The sequence below is a fragment of the Spodoptera frugiperda genome, chromosome 7 (assembly GCF_023101765.2).
Source record: "Spodoptera frugiperda isolate SF20-4 chromosome 7, AGI-APGP_CSIRO_Sfru_2.0, whole genome shotgun sequence".
Lineage (NCBI taxonomy): Eukaryota > Metazoa > Arthropoda > Insecta > Lepidoptera > Noctuidae > Spodoptera > Spodoptera frugiperda.
The window spans coordinates 6,297,660-6,320,041 of record NC_064218.1 but is presented as its reverse complement, the minus strand read 5'-3'; the positions used below and the strand labels follow the sequence as shown (position 1 = coordinate 6,320,041).

The 22,382-nt window shown below is 36.8% G+C and overlaps 1 protein-coding gene across 4 annotated transcripts in view; it reads right to left on the bottom strand.

The window, feature by feature from the left end:
* LOC118265907 (ADAMTS-like protein 4) overlaps positions 1-22,382 on the bottom strand; it is a 136,565-nt gene that overhangs the window by 48,980 nt on the left and 65,203 nt on the right. For all 4 annotated transcript variants that reach the window (XM_050694626.1, XM_050694625.1, XM_050694628.1 and 1 more), the window contains exons 3-7: positions 21,652-21,718; positions 20,474-20,619; positions 13,770-13,911; positions 11,885-11,987; positions 10,913-11,043 (exon numbers count right to left, since the gene is read on the bottom strand). In XM_050694626.1, coding sequence (XP_050550583.1) covers positions 10,913-11,043; positions 11,885-11,987; positions 13,770-13,911; positions 20,474-20,619; positions 21,652-21,718 — 589 coding nt within the window. The remainder of the gene's footprint in view (positions 1-10,912; positions 11,044-11,884; positions 11,988-13,769; positions 13,912-20,473; positions 20,620-21,651; positions 21,719-22,382) is intronic.

Sequence of the window (22,382 nt, the reverse complement as noted above, 5' to 3'; positions counted from 1 at the left end):
CAGGTTTTCTCACAAGATTTTCCTTAACCGTTTGTAAATAATCTTAGAAAGTACATAATATAACTCGGAAAAGTCACATTGGTACTTGCCGTTGGTAGATTTCAAACTCGCGCCCTCACGCATGAGAAGCGAGCGTCTACAACCTCCGGACCACTAGGCTTTTAGTATCAATGAAGATATTGAATTCGAAACCTCGAAGCTTTTATTTTAAAACTCAATTCCACACAAAACAAAAACCATTAACTAATTCAAATAAAACTTTATGACCAACAATGATTTTATGTGAAATCTCCATAAGTAGCTCCCACGTAGGTATGTTGGTAGTCATCTAGTCATCGCACATTTTTAGCATTCTTCACACATTCTCTCTAACAACGTTTGCCCTTGATTTTGATGATGATGACGTCACGGTGATGTTATAGTAATCTAGTTGCCATGTCCCTTGTCAGTATGAGACATTTTGTCGTTGAGAATAAATCTGCACTACATGTAATGTAATGAGATTACATCACTAGTGAGTTTAATATAGGTACCGTTTTTGATGGCAAGGGACAGAAGGTCAAAAATCAAGATAAAATTGATGAAGCGAAAGAGGTATGTAAGAATCGTAGGAATTGGCGATCCATAGTCTCTGCCTACCTCAATGGGAAACAGGGGTGTATGCAAGTTTTTTTTTATGGAATAATCCGGTATATGCTTCCGTTGTGTTTCGTTGTATGAGTGAGGTTACCGGAGGCCCAATTACCCCCCTTCCCAATCTTCTCAATCATTGATTTACAAACAACCCTTAAATTCCTAACCCCCAAAACGGTCACGCATTTAAAACGCAGTTGCATCGAGTGTCCATGGGCGGCGGCGATTGCTTACCATCAGGTGATCCGTCTGCTCGTCTACTGACTTATATCATAAACAAAGACAACAAAGACTATGAAATGAAAAATAATGTCTCTATAGGATTACGAGCTAGCTTCCAGGAACGGCGCTGAAGCGTATTAAGTAGACCGCACATGACACAGGAGATACCATTAATTAATTTATGTGCCACAGTTTAACAATGTTATCGATCGAGTTGGCTGTATCACGTCATTTCTGTGAGGATATTAATTTAGAAGGTCAGTCAGTTAGAGTAGGTCAACCTGGGATACAGGAACTGTGGGGTTTAGATGTTTATTAAGTTTATTTTTTTAATGGGAATGGAAAAAACTTCGATTGGTAAGGAGTCGAAGGGAAAGGCTACGAAATATTATTTAAATAGATATACCTATGTTATAATTTGCATGTACGATGTTATGTTTTAATCCCATTACTTAAGTATTTATGGGATGTGAGTGTTTTGTCACTTGTCAGAATAATGCATACTGATTGAATTTCGGATATATAAAAAAACTAAAAGGAACTTTATAGTTATTTCTTATCTTAGTGCTTGAGTCCAATGGAGTAAAAATTAAAATGACAATGTAGGTAGATGGTGCTTTTGTTTCCATTGAAGTCAACCGCGAGAAACAAAATATTGAAGGCTAGCCTTCAATACTGTAGTAACCTAATTTGAAATCAAGATTCGCGAGTGCGCTAGTTACAGGTCTGAAATTTATTAAATTGCCTGAACAAAGTCCAGCGTCTAAATTGCATCACTCACGAATCATAATCAGTTATCATTTTGACAATTTGACAATAATAGGCAATGCGCTCTTTTATTGATGCACACAACTTACGATAGGTAGAGTATTTGTTTGTGAATATATGATTATAATGATGCTTTTCTACAAATAAACTACATTTTTTAAATGGAAAGATGCGTGCTATGGATGGCTTCCCTACTATCGATACATTGTATACTCAAACTGCGCATCTTCCTCGCACAGCTACATAGCTTCCTATCAGTGGAACCTGTCACATAGTTTCACAGCTTAGCCGAAGAAGATGAAGATGTAATATCTTCGTATCATCTCTGGTGAAATGGCACCCTTTTTTTTTTTTTTTTTTTTTGAGGGGGAAAATCATCCAATGACTTTTCTCGCCTTGGGCGAGGCGAGAGGGAGTGTCAGACTCTTACTGACTAAAAACCACCCCGTTCCTTCTCCTGCTTTTCGAGCCGGAGCCCCGGTAAACCCGCTAGGTAGTCCGCAGCTCCGGATCAGGCATCAGCCCTATTGGGCCCCATCTGTGGTGGTCTGATGGCTCTTTGAGGCGCGCGCGGAACGCGACGCGCCGCACGCACGGGTCTGGTTCTGTTCGGGCGGTGAGCTACCCTTGCTCGCCGTCCGCAGGCCCGCACTTACGGTGGCCGGAGATCGTCTCGGGATCCCCTACGCCCGGAGTGTCTTTCGCGACGGCTGGGGCGTGAGGAGGTTTGTTCTCTCACGCGCCCCGCCTCCTCCTTAGCTAGCATGACTGCTTCGCAGAAGGAGGAGACGGCATCCCAGTCCCTCTCGCTCCGCACCATGGCCTGAACCAGTGCCGGGCGCGAGAGGTCGCCGTCGCCGACCACATCCCTGAGGACTTGGCGGTGCTCAGCCCACGCAAACCGCCATATGTTCTACCGTGTCCTATCCTCACAGTGTGACACCCGGGCGTTTCCTCCCGCCCATAAGGAACAGGAACCTACCGAAACTGAAATGGCACCCTGGATGCCAGACATTTGCTTCTACTTCAGTTTAAACGTAGGAATACAACATTATCTTAAGGTGATAAATCAACCAGTATTAAGAAGTGCCTAACATAGGAACGTTTGGCAATTATTAATCCTAAACATCAGCTATTTTTGTAATAAATGTTATTGAAATCCGTTTAGTAGTTTTAGAGTGAACAAGCATACACTATTATTAGAACTTATAACGGGATATTTACCATGTTTATTTATTTTAGAGTTTCCGATATTTTGGCACTGTTGCAGTGCCATGTTCACGGATTAAAAACATACATCCTCAAAACATTTCGCATTTTATATCTTATAGTAGTGGAATTTTATTAATTATGCGTGACCCATAGACATAATTTGATTTCGATGGCATTGTGAGAATTTTACTAGTTCCGAGATCCATGATGATTTAATCTTTAGACAAGAAATACTCATAAAATAGCATGACATCTTAATTACAGTAATATTTATAAGGAATAATAAATAATTCATTCTGATTAAGATTATCATCAAACGGATCGTAAATTAATGTCCTAATGTCGATGTAAATTATTTAAATATTTTTCGGCCAGAAACATCCTTAAGATTATTATTTAATATTTAATTGATGTAGAATGTTATAACTACTAGATAATAATATTGTTAGGTTGGTGTGTTGATCCCATCGATTATCACGAAAAATATACTATCTCCTCCCAAAAAGGTCCCTTTTCTTAGAAAAAAATAAGATTCCGCCATAAGACGTCAATAGAAGATTAGGCTACTTTAAACCACAATTTTATAGAAACGACTATATAGAAGTAACCGGTGAAAGGTTTCATGTATATTGACAGGAAGAAATAGGCTGGATGCTTCACATAGATAACAGTCCTACGCTTTCCCTCACATAAAGCAAGTTAGATTGTAAACAAAAACCTTCCAACATTTGTCAATGTTAATTGGCAATGTATATAAAGCGTTTAATTTAGCAGTAATAAATACGACGTTTACTGGCTCGCGTGCCTCGTTTATAAAGCAAACTTGAAGGTGCGTTTAGATCACAAAGATCTACAACTAGGATCCTGAGAGCATCGTTACTATCAGCGAGTGTAATGGCATCCAATCCTTCATTGTTCTCATCTCAAGAAAGTGTTCCATTTTCATTTGGTCTTACTGTGCCAGTTGATGTAAATGGAGCATAGTACTAAAGCATAGCAGTGATTGCTCGCCTACACTCTGAGCTAGATAAGTGGACGTGTTTCTAGCGGCACTTTCAATTATGCATGAGCCTACTTTTATCTGTTCACTTAACGATCTGACAAATTATATGGCAGTTGTTTACAATTTCTTGGTTTTCTCTGAAATTACCTCTGGTACCTATCCATAAAGTTGTGTTGGGTAAATACTTAATTACTTCATAACATAACTGTGTCCTAGTTTTCGCTGAATGAGAGAGGCAGGACTCTCTCTTTCTGTTCTAAACGTAATGTACTATTTTTATTATTTTTATTTTATTTTCAGCCATGGTCGTCCCACTGCAGGGCAAAGGCCTCCCTACCCTCCTTCCACTCGTCTCTATCGAGAGCTTTCTGTGGCCAATCCTTTTCATAGGCGTCGAGTTCATCCCGCCATCTCCTTCTGGGCCTGCCGCGATGTCTATTGACGTTGAGTGGGTTCCACTCGGTGGTGAGTTTTGCCCACCGCTCGTCGGACATGCGGCAGACGTGTCCAGCCCAGTTCCATTTCAAACTTGCGGCTTTCTGACCAACGTCAGCGATTTGAGTTTTGGAGCGCAGTGTAGAGTTCCTTATTCTATCCGATAATCGGACTCCTAAGATACTGCGCTCCATGGCTCTCTGGCAAACCCTGAGTGTGGACTTCTGATGTTTTGTCAAAGACCAGGTCTGTGCACCATAGGTGAGGATGGGTAGAATACATACGTCCATGAGCTTCCTTTTTAATGTTAATGGGAGGTTGCCTTTCATTAGGTCTCCCATGGACCAATAGCTTTTCCAGGCGTTCTCGGTGCGTCGAGCAACCTCTTTTTCTTGTCTTGCCTGGAAAGAGACTAATTGGCCCAGGTAGATGTATTCCTGGACGTATGCAATTTCCACTCCATCTACTTCTAACCTATGCTTTGAGCTGTTGGTCATTACCTTGGTCTTCGACATGTTCATCTTCAGTCCAACCTCAAGGCTCGCTCTGCTGAGTTCGTTGACATACTGCCTAGTTCTGATGCTGAAGAGGAGAAGAGCACTATGTCGTCAGCGAATCGAAGGTTTGTTAACCTCTTCTCCCCGATCTCGTGCTCCAGCATGGCGCAAGCTTTTTAAATACCTCTTCTAGAGTCGCTGTGAAGAGTTTAGGAGATAGCGGGTCGCCCTGTTTGACTCCCTTGTGGATAGGAAAGGATTGGCCTAACCTGTGTAGCTTAATGGCTGCGGTGCTTTTGTGAATATATTTTTTAGCAGGTTAATGTATGTGAGGTGTATGTAGGTTAATGTATGGAAGTATTTTTATGGAATTATATATCATATAAGTTACACAAGGGAACGTAGCTAATCTCGGAAATGGCTTTACCGATTTGTATACAGTTTTCAGTAGTATATTGTGATAAGTCGATGAGATGATTACTTAACAGTTAGTGTCTATTTCATTAAAATCAGTTAATAGAAAGCTAAAAATTTAAATGCGGTCTATTTGAAACCAACAAAAATCGTGTAACATATTTTTTAAACCTTTTTCCAACCCCTTAAAAGATCACAAACGAAGCCGCGGTCAGATGCTAGAAACAAAATATATTACAAGCATACATGTGTTGAAACAAATAAATGTTGACTTTGTAACAATAAACCGACAAACGAGTGCCAATGAGTAATTAAAAGTGTATTTAATTACGCCGAAGCCAATTGTGTAAGCAAATTATCGTATGAAGATAATATTGCAATAGATTGTACTAGAACAATTGATATAAATTCTAGGAATGTACTACGAATATACGTCCACGTGGGTGGGTAAGTATACTTGCTAATTAATAATTATATTTATGTGTATTTGCTGTAGCGTTGCTTTTTCTGTGACATGTGTTTTGTGTCTGGAGGCTGGAGAGTGTTATACGAAAGTGGAAATTTGTTCTTACGTACACCCGCTAATTGTATTTATACCACTTAAGGTACCACTATTTTGGTTGTGCACAAGTCCCGAGTGAGAATAAGGAAATTCATAAATGTGTTATCTGACTCGGAAATTATACTTAAGACATTTACTGAGAACAACCTAATTAAGACCACTTCTCTCAATACGTAAGATAAAACTCAAATAAAAATAAACCAATCATATCAGTGAAAGCATGTAAAGTTAAAGCTAAAGAAACTAAAGAAAATACAGTGGTAGATAAGATTGCTACGAGTCTCATAAAACCTAACATTAAGAAGGGAATTGCTCACTCAAAACAACTGGTACTTAGACTACCGACGGATTGGTAATAACGGAGCGATAGGAATCGACTAACAAGTCCCCAACATCAACCGATGCCGACTTGTCATTACCGTACAATTAATTTGTCGTACCACGCAAAGCAAATACTGCTTCAGGCGAATCACCTCTTAACACAACGACCATAACTATCAATTTCGTTTCCATTACTTGTGATATCAAGCTGAAATTAAGATTGTGTCTTGTATCCACAGCAATGGATATTATATTAATCGATACGTTGTCTACCGCTTTCCCAAAGGACAATTTGCTACTAATTTAGTCGTCTATCTACGATGGTATTGCATTACCTCGTCTTGCAAATTCTTCTTGTACTCGTATTTATAACCGATCATTTAGTTACGATTTATTTCTGTTTCTAAAGCAGATAGTTCTTTATTTGGACGTGTTGAAGAAAATTAGACGTCTTTAGTATTTACACCAAAAATTGTTGGCATGACACTGATCATAGGTTGCTAATATTATTTCATGGCGTTAGTTCTTAATTTTAATGACCCAAAATTTATTCAGATGTCAATGTTTACTTTAAAATCTGTGTAACGGTTAACGTTAGTCATACGTTAGGAACAAACGGGGACCACGCAATTAAATGTACCGGAACACTCAAGGCGCCATTGAAGTGAGTCAAACTAGTAAGTAGTCGATAAGTTTGCGCCCATCTGTGGCTCATTACTAAACTATAACTCTAAGATGTACTCTCAACCTTATTGTTCGCGGTTTAATCGGACAAACGATGACTAACTGTGGTTATGGTAAGGCCCCCAAGCAGAAACAGTCACTATGGGACGACGAAACGCGGTTTGTACTTATATGAAAATGTTCTTTTATAGCAAGCGTAGGTTGTGTTGTGGTTTTCAATGTCCCGGTTTTGACACAAATATTGAGTAAAAGTGTTACTTGATAGCATTTCTAGTATACTTTTCTATTACCTACTGACCCGTAGTCTTTTTTTGAGGTGGAGGAAACTTCCTACTCCTGCTTTTCTAGCCGGAGCCCCGGTAAACGATCTGTGGTGGACTGACTCGTAGTTACTGGTACATAAATCTGTAGCGTTTAATTTTCGTATCTCGGCAAGCCTATGTTAAAACCTTTGATCCTACGATTAACTAGCCACAGTGAAAGATATGGATCGAAAACAAAAATCAAGTTAGAAAATCTTCAAACCCAATTTTTGATTGTGCATGATACCTATTCCAAAATCTAAAGTCAAAATTACTGTATCATAATTTAACGAAATATTATTACAAATTCAAAAGGGACACGACCAAAACCAGTAATGTGCACATGATTTATGTAACCAGTGACGTTGACACTTGGGTTTGGGAAAGGTCTAAGGTGTTTGTAGGTGAGAGAAGGTGGTGAGGGGTCATCTGAAACTGGTGTTTCGTAGTCGGTGGGCAATCGACAACAATTACTGTCAGAACAATAGCAACTGATCTTTGGTACCGTTAGAAGCTCGCGGCCTCTTGGTCAAGTGTGGCCAGATTCTAGATACCTACACTATACTGCCTGCATACTTGCCCTCCAGCCATAAAGTACATAGGTACTGGACTTATTTATGTATTTTGTGGTCTCCTATTAGATTTGGTTGCTTAAAATACGATGATATCACGTCCGTGGTTTCGTAAAGAGTAAGTGCAGGTGCTTTTACTGTCTGCTACCAATTGCTATTTATAGTGCATATTATATGATTCCACATAATATACACCTGTTAGTCTGTGTCTTTATTGAAGGTATACTCTATTTAACCTGGGGTTCAAACTTGACTTTCCTAGGACCTAGTCAGGTATTCCTAAGTTCGAGGAAGTCAGACAATTCTGCAAGAAGTAAATAAGACTTACACAACATATTTATTTATATTACACCGATACAGGAACTATCGAAGAAATTGTTTTTGAATCGACAGATTTTTACACAGCGATGCCAAAATAATCTTGGTATGACGTCAATAACTACATAATCTTTAACCTCGGCCCAATCACATCTTAACGCCACATGTATTGAAAGTAGATTTAAACATAATTCATATTAAATGTACATCTATGACATATGTAATTGATTGCGTAAGGAAATGCCGCGTCATTTTATTTATACATCGTCCTTTCGGATTATGGGTTTTGTAAAAAAAGAAGTAAATTAAATATTGGTTTGTTGATTGAGTGTGACACGTATGTGTGTATGAGTTTGCTTTACGTTTAAAGAAATCAAATCAAGTGTGGGAGAGCCATGCTTCGGCGTCAATGGGCAGGCTCGACCGGAGTGATATCACGGCCTCACAGAAAACCGACGTGAAACAACGTTTGTGTTATGTTTCGTTGTGTGAGCAAGGTTACTGGAGGACCAATTTTCCCAATCTTCGATTCCCATCAGATGATCCGTCTGCTCGTTTATCGTATTATAGCATTAAAAAAAGACGTACTAGTGTAGGAAATATTATAGGTACAGGAACCAACAGTGGTTCAGCCATACCTATATAAAACTGCGACTAGCCACCAAGAGACGAACATGCAATACATGCGTTTTGTTTTTCAAATGTACAGATTAACTTCCCTCAAGACAATCTCAGATTTACTTTTCATGTAAGACGTAGCGAACCTCCAATTGTACTCAGATGTATAAACACAACAAGCTCTTAGCTATGATTAAAAACTATGTTTAAAAAAAACCCTAATACTTACCTCATACATCGATTCCAGAACCAATAGATAAATAATTGTAAATAAAATAAAATACTTCACACAGTACGAGTCTTGCATGTGCATGGTGCATACAATGTAAAATAAATGCCGATGCTGGCGGGCTTATTACCGGCCCGGGGTAGGAAGTTAGGACTCGGTACTCGGTACACGAACGCGCCCGTGGGACATTCCGACATGCATACTGATTGCTAGTACACAACTTACTAGTAATGCAAGTAATTGGTGTTTGTTTACATAAATACATGTGTAGAGAGCAGATTTAAACGATTCTTGGCTTTATATTAAGGTGATAAAGTTTGAAATCAGTTGATATAGTTTTTATAGTAGTCAGTAGGTAGGTTTGTAGCTATATACGTAAGGTTGAAACTTTTTTTTGTAATAGAATTTGTTTTTATTTAGTACTATAGTTTGTAGTTTCATCTCATAATTTGAGCTAGGGTCGCCTAGTGGTTGAAATTCAACCATATACGATTTAATTTACAATACCACTTAACATACGTTCAAGGATAATTTTTATTTAACTCAAACTCAAACAAACTCTTTTATAAAACTCTATTCATATGAGACGTCAATATCATCGCAATGTCTATCGATTTTGACGTTTTGTCAAATACGATCAGATACTATGCATGTGTGTGTAATGTTTTATTTATTGATTTAATGTACTTTATAAGCATTATTTTTGAAAAATATTAGCGTTCTTCACTTCTCCTACACATAAACTATAAGTGTACCAAATTTTATGCTCCTACGTCCGCGCAATTTTCGTAAATAGCGGTCCAAAGTTTTTGCATCACGTATTATGATCGGAATTGCTTCATAGTTATTATTCTTGTGCTATTCGAACAAATTCTTCTTTTAATATCTATATATTAATACGTGATGCAAAAACTTTGGACCGCTTTTTACGAAAATTGCGCGGACGTAGGAGCATAAAATTTGGTACACTTGTAGTTTATGTGTAGGAAAGTACAGAACGCTAATATTTTTCAAAAATAATGCTTATAAAGTACATTAAATCAATAAATAAAACATTACACACACATGCATAGTATCTGATCGTACTTGACAAAACGTCAAAATCGATAGACATTGCGATGATATTCTCACGTGTCATATGAATAGAGTTTTAATAAAAGAGTTTGTTTGAGTTTGAGTTAAATAAAAATTATCCTTGAACGTATGTTAAGTGGTATTGTAAATTAAATCGTATATGGTCGAATTTCTCGACCACTAGGCGACCACTAGTACCTATAAATAATAAAAGCCATGGTCTTTTCATTGTACCTTAAATCTATTCATTTAAGAACTATTTTTTCAGAAGGAACTGAAAACCACGACGGTTAAAAATTCTATAGTTATTTTAATTGAAACATTTTTATAATACGACGAAGCTATAACTATGATTATAAATAATAAAAATTAATTATAGGTACATTATTTAAAAGTCAAATCTCTCGTTCGTCTATTCCGCAATAGATGGCGTGGCTAGTAACAAAATAACAAACGTAGGAACTTCACTATCAAGTACCGTTGGACCGTTCGTCATTAAACTAGCAAAGATAGAATAGCAAATTCTACTGGCCACTAGATGGCGTTGTAGTTTGCATGTTGATATACATAGGTACAAATCGTTTGTTAAAGTTTTTGCCGATATGATTTGCTCGAATGAGAAGTATAATAAATATTGTCATCTTACTTTGAGAATATCCAGTATATCTTGAATATAGGAAATTTTAACATCTTATTACTAGGCGTTCAAAAAGTTGAAGTTGATTATTGGTAGATTTGACTGCACGGTTGGTGCGATGGTTGGACAACTGGCTGCCGCGCAACGTGTAGCGGGTTCGATTCCCGCACGGAGCAATTCTTTGTGTGATCCACAAATTGTTGTTTCGGGTCTGGGTGTCATGTGCATGTGAACTTGTATGTTTGTAAACGCACCCACGACACAGGAGAAAATCCTAATGTGGGGCAACGTTTTTTTTTAAAAAAAAAAAAAAGGTTTTTCCTCTAAATCAATAAGTAAATATAAAAACACAACCAAGTTTCATCGATCCCTTAAAACAAACCACACTTTGATCTACCACCAAAGACTTACCTTACAATCTCCCTGCACGCAGATGGCTCTGAACCCTGGCTTCGTGCAAGGCGTCCCGTCTACCACCAGCGCCAGTGACGCATAGAACTGCTGTCCCCGCGGCCGGCAGTTGAGGGTGCACGGAGAGTCACCTGGAAATAGCAGACACTTTTATTTAGGACTGTTTAAAGCATTAATTGCTGGAAGAAAACTGTTGAAGGCAAATCCTCCGGTAAGCATCGGTCACCATTGTGCGACGTGGCGGTTAACGTGTTAAGGGTAATTTGTTTTAGTTGTTATATCTCTTATTTTGAAAAAAAAACTTAAACATTATTAGTTTTTAAACTGACCACCAGGCTTGATGGTCACTAATACTAACATCAGAACTTAAGACGGGATATTTACCATGTTTATGTCTATGACTTAATCCGTGATCAAGGCGCTTGCAACAGTGCCGAAATATCAGAAAACGAATGGTAAATACGCCGTCTTAAGTTCTAATGTTAGTAATAATTATTGATTAGAAACATTTATAATACTTTTCATTAGGAAATGATTTGATTATTTTTGTGTCAAATATGTTCTACGGATTCACACGTAATGATTTGCAAAAGGATTGAAGTTTAAAAAGCGGTCGATAGATTAACCTTTGCAAATATATTTTTAAAAACAATATTTTGATAAAAGATTTATTATCATCGTCACGCCCACATCTGAACTTAGGTATTCCTTAATAAACGAAGCAAGAAAGCGACCTACATCTAGCGGCTCACTGTGACCTCTTTAATAAGAGATTGGGATCAGCTTACGGAGCTGCAGCCTACCAAGCGGGTTTACCGGGGCTCCGGCTCAAAGCAGGAGAAGGAACGGGATGGTTTTTAGTCAGTAAGAGTCTGACACTCCCTCTCGCCTCGCCCAAGACAGGAGAAGGCATTGGATGACTTTCCCTCTCAAAAAAAAGGATCTGCTTATAGATTTGAAAGAGGAGCTTACCATCGACATATGGCACCCAGGTGTAGAACCGACCGCGGAAAGGTCTCCGGTCGTACATGGCACACTGTTCTGCACGAGGATCTCGGACTGGACCCGGGCAAGGCTGGAAACAAAGAAAGAAATGGTGATTAGTTACTACTATTTAGTACAAGTTATCTTATATCTATTATATTCATCCCCTTTTGATACTCTCTTTATTATCAAAGTATAGATAATAGGTACTGCTCTGTATAATACATTAGTTTCTGGTAGTTTCCTACTAGTCAAATTCGATACTTTTATCGAAATGTCAAAAACGTTTCTTTCGTTTTTCTATGAATTTTGTAGGAGATCGCAACTTATGACGTCATATTTTTTTTGCATCAAATAGCATACTTACTTCTCTAAAATTTGCTAGAAAAATTAAATACCCAAAAGGAAATCGTCAAATTAATGAATGAAAGTACGACTATTTTTGGGATATTTTATTATATTGAAATGTCAAAATAATCTATTTTTGACCTTGGAATTCTTAGTGCTTGTTTCACCACCCTCATATAAGTGCCTGACTAATAGTGCATACAAAGTACGTTCTTAATTTAAAGTTATCTGATACATAGATTCTATCCAGACATTTTGAAACAAGTCCTTAATGTGTAATTTCATTGTTTTATCGTATAATCGAGGGCAAAATGTCTCAATTACTAAAGATGTGGCATGAAAAGAAAAAGTACTTAAATCTGGTTTTGTGGTTTCATTAACAGTAACTAGTAGTTATAGAGTAGAAAAAAAATGAAAGGTAAAAAAGAACGAAAAGGAAAACCCATCAAAGAAAATCAAACCACAAGTACTTAAAGCTTTAATCAAGGTGATAACGAACCTTGGCATACAATTCCGCGCATGACTAATAACTACTGATATTAAACTGGTCATTGACCTCATAGAGAGATTGCCGACTCAACAATGATTCGTATTTAGTTAGCATTGTGTGGCGTCATGGCCCTTTCGCTTGTACAAACTAAGGCAGGTCAAACCTTTTTTACAATTTCAACTTAGTCGTTTTTTGAACAAAGTCCAAAGTCCATTGAAAGGAATTGAATGATTGGAGCAGGTTGATCTGCATCTGTAGCTATCAACAGTCGAAAGATATAATAGCATTGTATCTTTGAAACTCATTCTGATAACGAAGACAATAGGGACGCGCGCGCAGTAGCTTATCGATATTTTAATTTAGTTTTTGATGTATTGACCTACCTACAAATAAAGGCATGTAATAGTAGCTCGTTTGGTTAAAAAAATTGGGTGATCCCATTCTCTAAAATATCTCCTATCGATTGGATTTCCTAGAAAAGGATCCTGAATTTAATTTGGGGCTTTTTGGGATCAAATGTATACTTTCAATAGTAGCACGGGCCGACGAGATTTATAGCTTGATTGTTTTATTTTACACCATTTTGTTTTATCAAAGCATGTTAATCCTGCAGTGGATCCTTCGCAGAAACATGGTTTGTAATTTACTTAAATTCTTTCCGCGAAAGCTTCCTTGGATTTAAGTGACCCCAATATTTTTTTTTTGGTGTAAGCCGGTAAAAGAGCAAACGGATCAACAGATAGTGAGCAATCGTCACCCGAAACACTAGACGCGTTACACGTGCAAAGCCGGCCTTGGGTGGTTTGGGATATAAGGGTTGTTATGGAATTTAAGGGGCGAATCGGGAAGATTGGAGAGGAGGTTTATTGGGTAACCTCATTCACATAATGAAACACACTCTTGTTTCACGACCGTTTTCTGTAAGGCGGTGGTATCACTCCAGTCTAGCCGTGCCGAACCATGGCTCTCTCACACTTGCACACACACAATAATAGATTTGCTGGTGATTATGAAGATGGGGATTATAATACTTACTGCAGTATTGCACTCGTGGTATCGCCTTGCTAGTCCCGGGCAGTCAGGCCCTGAGGAGCTCGGTCCATGGATCACGTTGCGTGCTCGTCTCGCGTGGTCTATACTCCTTACAAGTTTCCTTCTTTTTCTACTACGCCGCATTCTGGAATGTTAACAGTTTTGTTAAACATTTCTGTTGTTTTAGACAATTGTGTATCAGAAGTGGTTGTAGACTGTAGAGTCATTATCATATCCGGACCTGCGAACAACTTAGGTAACAGGTTACCGGGGCTCAGGCTCAAAGCAGTAAAGGGAACCGGGTGGTCTTTAGTCAGTAAGTGACTGGTAATCCCTCACCCAAGGTGGCAGAAGACTTTTCAAAAAAGACCGTTGTTTGTTAACGTGATTGTGATATGGTTAATGTCTGCTTTCACAATTTATAAGCGTGACAACCGAATCAAGATTTGCAGTTTGATTTTTGCATGAAATGTGGACGTGATTTTTGAATCAGACAAATTATTTATCATGTACTTTTGTCTCGTCTATATAGAATAATGTTCGTCAATCTGTCTATTCGTGAAGCTAACTGACAAGATTTGAATCTACAGTAAAAGTTATCAAGATTATGTCCAGCCAGGAACAAAGTTCTTAGATGGACGTCTGCCCACCGTTTAAATGTCTATACATATTAATTAGTTCTGGCTAAGAACATCATTTGTATGTAAAATGGTACAGAGTCTGCCAGTACTAAGATCTCCTAAATTCCGGACATCTGTACGTCATGGTAGAACTTAGTAAATTAATTCGGTTTCAGAGAGAAAGTAGATGAGTTTTCTATTAACTATTTTAATTTATAGGTTTAAAACGTAAGAATTTATTATTGCTTAGGCTTACTGGACTTTTTTTGGTATTATAAATTGGTTCAAAATAATTTGTTTTATCATTTTTTTTTTTAATTTAATAAGCTTTAAGGCGTTTGGGTTATAATTTGAAAAGTTAAATTGACATAAACATATAACTCATACAGAAGAATAGTAGTATTCTGAGGTCCGAGTTTGTTTTATGTTTGACGAGATCGAAACAAAAAGTTAGTTCGGCGCTCTGATTGGCCGGCACGAATGAATCAACCAATCAAAGCGCCGAACGCGCTCTCGATTCGCTTCGTTCAACGTAAAGCAAACTTGTATTAATGTACAGATCTTTGCAATATCGTGTTATATTGCTTTAATTTTTAGTCAGAAGTGACTTCAAATGTTACACCAACTTATGTTATAAATCGTTTCATTTGCCTTATATCATACGCTATCTTTATAATCGATCATTGACTAAATCGATATAACAGAAATATCGATTACAAATAACCAAATAGGCACTCATCATACATAACAAGTTCTATTTCTATTATTTACTCCATTTCTCATTTACCTATACCGTATCTATTTACGAGAGTTAAACACTAAAGAAAATTAAACATCGTCAAGTGTTTGTTTCATACATCTGTTTGATGTTTTATTTTTGCGAGAAATATTTTAAATATATATGTTTTTACATATTGACGTTTGAGATCCTTAAATACGCTGTAGACGGCGACGTATGATATTTATTTAGGCAAATTAACTTGTTTTCATTCTTTCCTTTGGTAAGTACCTAATATTGTTTTTGAGTAAAGGAATTTTGTCAATATTTTTTTAAGAATTTTAGGCTTGTTTTGAAATGAACTAGTTTTTTGTTGTTGGTTTTGAGTTCAACTTGTTTTGTTAACTTTTGGCTTAAGATTAAGGAATCAAAAAGTTTTTTTTTCGAGAGGTATTATAATATCCTACATACTTAATAGATAGCGATCGTTCATGTGTTATTTATTTATTATATTTAATTTTATTGCACAATTTGGTACAAAAGCGGACATAATACCACAGGCAATCTTGCTTGTCAACCTTTAGGTATTGCGGAGACAATACGGTAGGTGCAAATTAGAGGTGTTACAATTTCTTATGACCAACTCTCATAACTGGGAAAACGTATCTTAACCCCTGAAGAAGTAGGCTTAATGAAAAGATTACAGACACACGCGTGGGATGAATCGTCAGTAGGAATCTATTAATTTGTCTTCACTATTGTTCTTACATACATAACACTAGTACATAAAACATAGTAGGCCAGCTACATACCGCATACACGTAATAAAACCTCATTGTTTCAGCCCATCATTAGTACAGAGTTCCGCCGCGACGGGGCGCCACACACGACCTTTGTTTCGTAATTAAAATTATGAAACTACCTCGCCTTTAATACGCCTACATGTAATTGGTTCACAGATATTGATACTTCATTCTAAGATGATATTATGTTTTAATTAGTTGTTCGCGCCGCGCCAGTCATTTGTTTATCGTGTCGAGTGATATCTAGGAATGTGTATTGTTTATCGATTGTTGTCTATCTTTCAAAGAATTTCGGCGTTGACTTTTGAAGTTCAGAGTTGGATTGGGAGAGAGAAATTAATTTTGGGATCGCATTTCGTAAGGTTGAAAAAATTGGATTGAATTGTGTCTTTTCAGTTACGCTTGGCGAATGATTAGGTAGCTTTTTAAAAAGATTTGAAAGGAAAGTCTTTGTTTTCCGTTCATAAGAAGGTTCTTACAAAATCATAGTTAGAACTTGCCTGTTATAAATGTCGGTAACTATATAAGTTAAACTAATTAATGAAGACGCAAAGTTTACATAAACTCCATTTCAAATACGACACAGAAAATGATATTCAAATATTTACTTATCTCGACATAATATCAATACATTGATGAGAGTTTTAGTGACCCAATGCGCCCGCGTAACAGTTGTAAGTCATCGGAAAGGTTCGGCTAATGTCGGCCGCGCTCGTAAAACAGTCGTAAAAACAAATTGGAAAGTAATACATTGATGGGTATCTAGTTAACATGAACATTTAGCTGATTAAATACGTATAAATACAAATGTTTTGATAGATTTTGATAAATGCGACGGGAATTTTTATGGGAGGCGCTTGTAAAGTTCAATGTGGTGTTTGTATAAAGAACATCTTAGTCTTTTATTTAAGAGGGGACATTCATCCTATGACTTCTCCCGACTTTGGTGAAGCGAGAGGGAGTATCAAACTCTTACTGACTAACGTTCCTACTCTTTGAGCCGGAGCCCAGGTAAACTCACTAGGTAGTCCGCAGCTCCGGGTCGGGCATTAGCCCAATGTTGCGGACAAATAATCAGTTTTTTTAGAAAGATAGATATAATTGTAACACAAAGATAGGTAACAGAAGACCCGGATTGAATGGATTTTAAAAAATCTCACTGATAGCACGGGGTGCAGTTGGTGTTGCGATATTTAAATGCGACAAAGATGATACAACAAAAATAATAACTGGAGGAAAGATAAAGGTAGCTACAGCAGCTACGTGTGTAGTCCCTGTGATTAACCGTAGGGCCATAATGGAATAAAATGCTATGTTAACCAGAACACATTTTTCAATTTGCTGCCCTAATTCCTAAAGGTCAAGGTACATTTTCCCACGCTAACACGTTTCATAACAAAACAAAATGCTTGTAAAACAATAACGATTACAATCGTGTTCCTCTAAAAGAGCATTTTGTTCGTCAATCAAAATGCATGTACGAAAACGGTAAAAGCTTGTTACTGACTGTTTGCATGTCTCATCCAATTTTATATTGCCTTAATTTGCCGTGTTCTATGCTATAAGGGTGAAAGTTCCATGAACTTTTGTTTAGCCTTTGACTTTGTACAGTCAAGTTATTGGTGTTTCATAGCTGGTAATGTTTTGTGATTCTGACATATTTTTCTTGATAAGGGTATTGAGTATTGCATGTTTGCATGCTAGATATATGAACATAGTTAAAAAGTAAACAGCGCGCTCAGTTGGTGCAGAACATCAATTAACAATTTATCATCATCAACACCAGCGCTTAATATTATACCTTCTGAACTCCAACAAAAATCTTCCATGTCAAACAGAAAGAACACACACAACAGTGAATTTTAAAATCGAAATCAGTGTCTATCATCCTTAATTACAGAATCAGTTGCGAGTGCGTTAGCAAGTTCAATTTCATTGGAATCCCAAATAACACAAAAAGCAACCAAGAAAACTCCGTTCCCATTATCGACCAAATTGATATCACTCTTCAAACAATTATTTACACCTGTTATGTTACGGCACATGTTTGCTTTATTCAAAAAAAAAAGTATTAAGGTCCGAACACATAATACGTCGAAACTGTCGGTCAGATACAAATGTGAAAGTGTTGATAATCCGTTCAGCGATTGTTGTGATGGGCGGACGAAATTCACGTGTCCAATCGATAGTCATAACTATCACATCTCATTTTGATAGTGTCCATTCCGATCGTGTGTACGAGGCATTAGTCCCAGGTTAATAGGATCAGAGCTTTGGGTCATTTTCGAGAGTTTGATGTGTGTCTTTGGTACTTTTATTTTCGGTGCTAGTGTAGTGTTTTGATGTGAATAATAATTGTAGCCAAAATTCGAAACGTCTACTTCTAGTTTATTTTCATGAAAATAGTTGATGATTTTAGTTTAAATTTGATACAGTTTATGTAACAGATAGAGGTATCTTTTGACATCTACTTTTACATTAAGAAGTAGGTGCTCAATAGGCCATTTGGAGAGGCCTATGTTTAGCAGCGAACGTCTTATGGCTGATATGATAATGATGATGATCAATAGCTCCAATACATAATTGCAATATTAGCCAGTAATCCATCTTTTGGTTGTCATTAGCAAATAGTAAGTCAATATCCAATACTATCAGTCATAGGACTTAGTCCAAAATCATTAACATGAAAACAAAGGCTACAATCTCAAGGTAACGGAACCTATTAAACAATATTTCATTATCGTTTAGTAGAAATCCTTCAATGAACGGGAAACGTTTTGCGAGACCTGATAGGCCATTAGTTACAGCCATCGTTTGTCTCAGAATTTTGATCCTCTATTAAACCTGAGGGATGATAACTTGGCTCTGATATGACGAGACAGGGCTAATAGCTAAAATGAACGAGGATTGATGGATAGACAGGGTAACAAGCAAGGAAGTGTAGAGACAAACTTAATGATGGTAGATGCAATTGAATTAGGGATGAACTGTATTGGTGTGGGTTTAGTTATTTTCGCATCTGTGTATTAGTTTGAAATAGATTTGAATTTAGACTTGTTTTGGTAAGGTTATTGTATAACAAAATAATTAAAGCTAAACCTTTGACAAGACATTTTTAAAACGATATCTGCATTTTAATAAACCTTCTTAAAATTCCACATCACCATAAACTACACCCATCCATAGAATCGATTACAACCATTCGATACTGACAAATCGATTAGCAAAAAGAAAATATATTGTATCATTTTATTATTCTATCTACGATAAAATATGACTCAATCGAGTTTCCCGAGTACTCGGCAGTAAGTGGTCGGTCGCGGTGTGTGCAGGCAAGGAGGCTCTCCCGCGGTGGCCAGCCCTCGCTCCTTTATCGATCACGCGCCCTATCATTAGATATCATTGTGATCTATGATCAATGCGCCCGCGACACGATAGGGCTGACCCACAGATTTAGAATTATTAAGTTCGTTAGAAGGGAACAGGATTTATTTAAAGAATTTTTGGTATGTTTCTAAAATGTTTTTGATTTTTATTTTAGAAATAAAAATAGTTCTTGTAATTTTTTTTTTACATGAATTACTTAGGTACCGTACTTAATCAATATTACCTAAGATTTTTGTTAACGTCAATATTATCGGTACCTACATCAATAAGGTCAACTCAAAAAATCCTTGTTTAAAATCAGGATTAAGAAAAAAAAAAAAATACACAATCACCCTAGAAAAAATAAAATAAAAAAGTTTAAACTCTCCGATGATAACCCTGACCTACACCAACTATACAGCATGTTACAAAAAGAATTAGAATCCTCATCCTTAGCTATGACAAGCTTATCTTCGCCGGCCGCATAATGAAACAATTAAGACAAAACATCACGAACAATACAAAAAACTTAACACATTAATCTTCTTCACGCGTTCCCCTGTTTGTTTTATATCACCCGACACGGATCCGACTTTTAATACCTTTTTGAAATTAGAATAATGGAATAACGTATTTATTAGCGTTTTATCGTCACGTTCGATGTGGTTTTGTTTTTTTTTTATTGTTTAATAGCTTGTAATGGGACAGTATTGTTTTTTAAATGTTTTTTTTAATGTGTTCGTTATTTGATTTTATTGGGTGTGTGGATGTCCAGATGTCCTTTGTATCGTAAGATAATGTGGGAGCTAGTTGTTAAGGAACTGTTTTTGAATTCCTGATTTGTTTTTTATGGACTTTTTCATCCAATACGATATCAAGGGAACCGATAAATTTAGTTTTGATCTAAGAATACTTATAATAACCAATTTCTAACTAGAATATTGTATTTAGAAACTCATTAATGAGTCATCTAAGACTTGACCCAGTGGATATGTAAAAAATCTCGTATCTGTCTAACTTTGTTAACGATTAATGTCAAAATCAAAGTCAAATCATTTATTCTAATTAAACCATAAATAGGTTACTTTTGAAATGTCAACAAATGAAGAAATAAATAATAATTTGTCAGTCTGTCCGTCAGTGAAGCTAGGTGCTGGTTCCAAAGTATAACTTCGAATGGAAAAAGAAATAAGTTCTTACCTAGCAGGATCCCTGGGCAGACAATGCCGTTCCTGTACAGCCACTCCTCCTCCGCAGGTCTTCGAGCAAGGAGTCCAGGTTCCCCACGAGCTCCAGGCATACATAGTCGTCGTGTTCGTTCGAATCGCTTCTGTCGTTCTTGGCACCTGGAAGATGGTGATTCAACGCTTTGTTAATAAGAAGAACTTTAATTTGTTCTTGTGTGACATAGGGATATTTAAAAAAAGTTAAAGGCAATTAATTTAAAATAATTATTATTTTTAGAAAATGTTTAAGAGATATTCGAAAATAGTTAATGTAATGTTACCAAGAAATTGTGTTTTGTAGGAAATGTGACCTTCTTATCAAAGGCGCAATTCTTGGATGTTATTTCATCCAATACTTTTTACCTTGGATCAAAATTTTGTATGAATTCTTCAAAACAACTAAATCATTTCAAAAGATCAAATGTATACAGATATATAGATCAATAAATATAGATCAATCATTGAGAAACAAATCGATATAATTTTATGGAATTCTTTGATGTAAATTATTGATTCTCGTTTCTGAACGTAATTTTCAAAACGCTTCCCTTTGAAATCTTTATTAGTGGTATTATTATGTCAAGGCAACTCGTATCTCAATAGATACATCTGAAATAATATCATTAGTAAAGCACTCTCATAAATACATGTAAATTATGACAATTGTTCCAGAATGTTCACGGAACAAATTTTGAAACCACAATAGCAGTCAAGGAAACATTGATTCAGCTGATACGAATACCCATTTCTATTAAATGAATGGTGGATTGATTGATAGTTCATTGACGTTGTACGAAATGTTCCACTTGGCTATATCATTGTCGAAATTGTGCCTAAATTGGCCCAGATGTTCAGCATTATAGGCTACATTGTTTGAATTGTTATGTATAGTGGACAGTGGTGAAACGAATTTCAGTCACGTATGTTTGAATACAGCTGAATAATTTAAAGCCACACATGTACATGCAGCTGTATAGCACACTATACTCGATGTACTTCCATCGGACGAGAATCATACAGAAACAAATGATGAAGGCAAAGGCTATCGATGTTGCAATACACTGGAACAGGCTATTTGTATAAAGAAAGCTTTCTCTGAGATCAGTGTAAATCAACATCAAAGGGCAATAATTGATGACGTCAGTTACTCACCGGTCGTCCAACCTCCGTGCTCGTCGTTTGTGCGTTTATGAGTGGGTCTCGCGAACAAGCGAGGGACCTGCAACAATAACAGTTCTACTCAACGTCTTGTGACTTGTAAACACCGTGGGTACGATTACTCACATGATTTATTACATTTATTCAGCTTTGGGAATGCTTTGTACGAATTTACGGGGTGACGAAAATATTCCTTGTGGAAATATATCAGCGTTTGTGATTGTCGACTCATCTCGTTGAACAAAGAAATGCTTTCACTTCGGAGAGCTTTGACAACAACAATCGGGTTTTATTGCTGTCTTTGGATGTTTAGTTTAAAGGTTTGTTGCGCTTTTCTGTAGTATTATGTTTCTTTGTAGTCGGCTTAGTGTTTTATGTAGAAAACGTTGGTTTTGTGCAGCTCCGGCTAAGTATAGACCTTACTTGAGAGAGTCGTAAGACTATGGAATTATATCAATTTGATACTGCGATGACCAATCGATTTATTCTTGGTTGTAGTTCCGATTATAGTGTAGGTAGATTTGAGTAATGCAATGTGATTTCGTAAGCTATACCGAGGCTTATCGTAGAATTTGAAAAATTACTGTTTTAATAACAGTAGATTGTTTTGTTTTTAATATAAATGCTAGGAGAATGCTAAGCTTTTTAAGGCCACATACTTTTCTACCACATTGCATTTCGAGATATTTCTTTGCATTTTATTGCTATCCGATCTCACTTCCTAG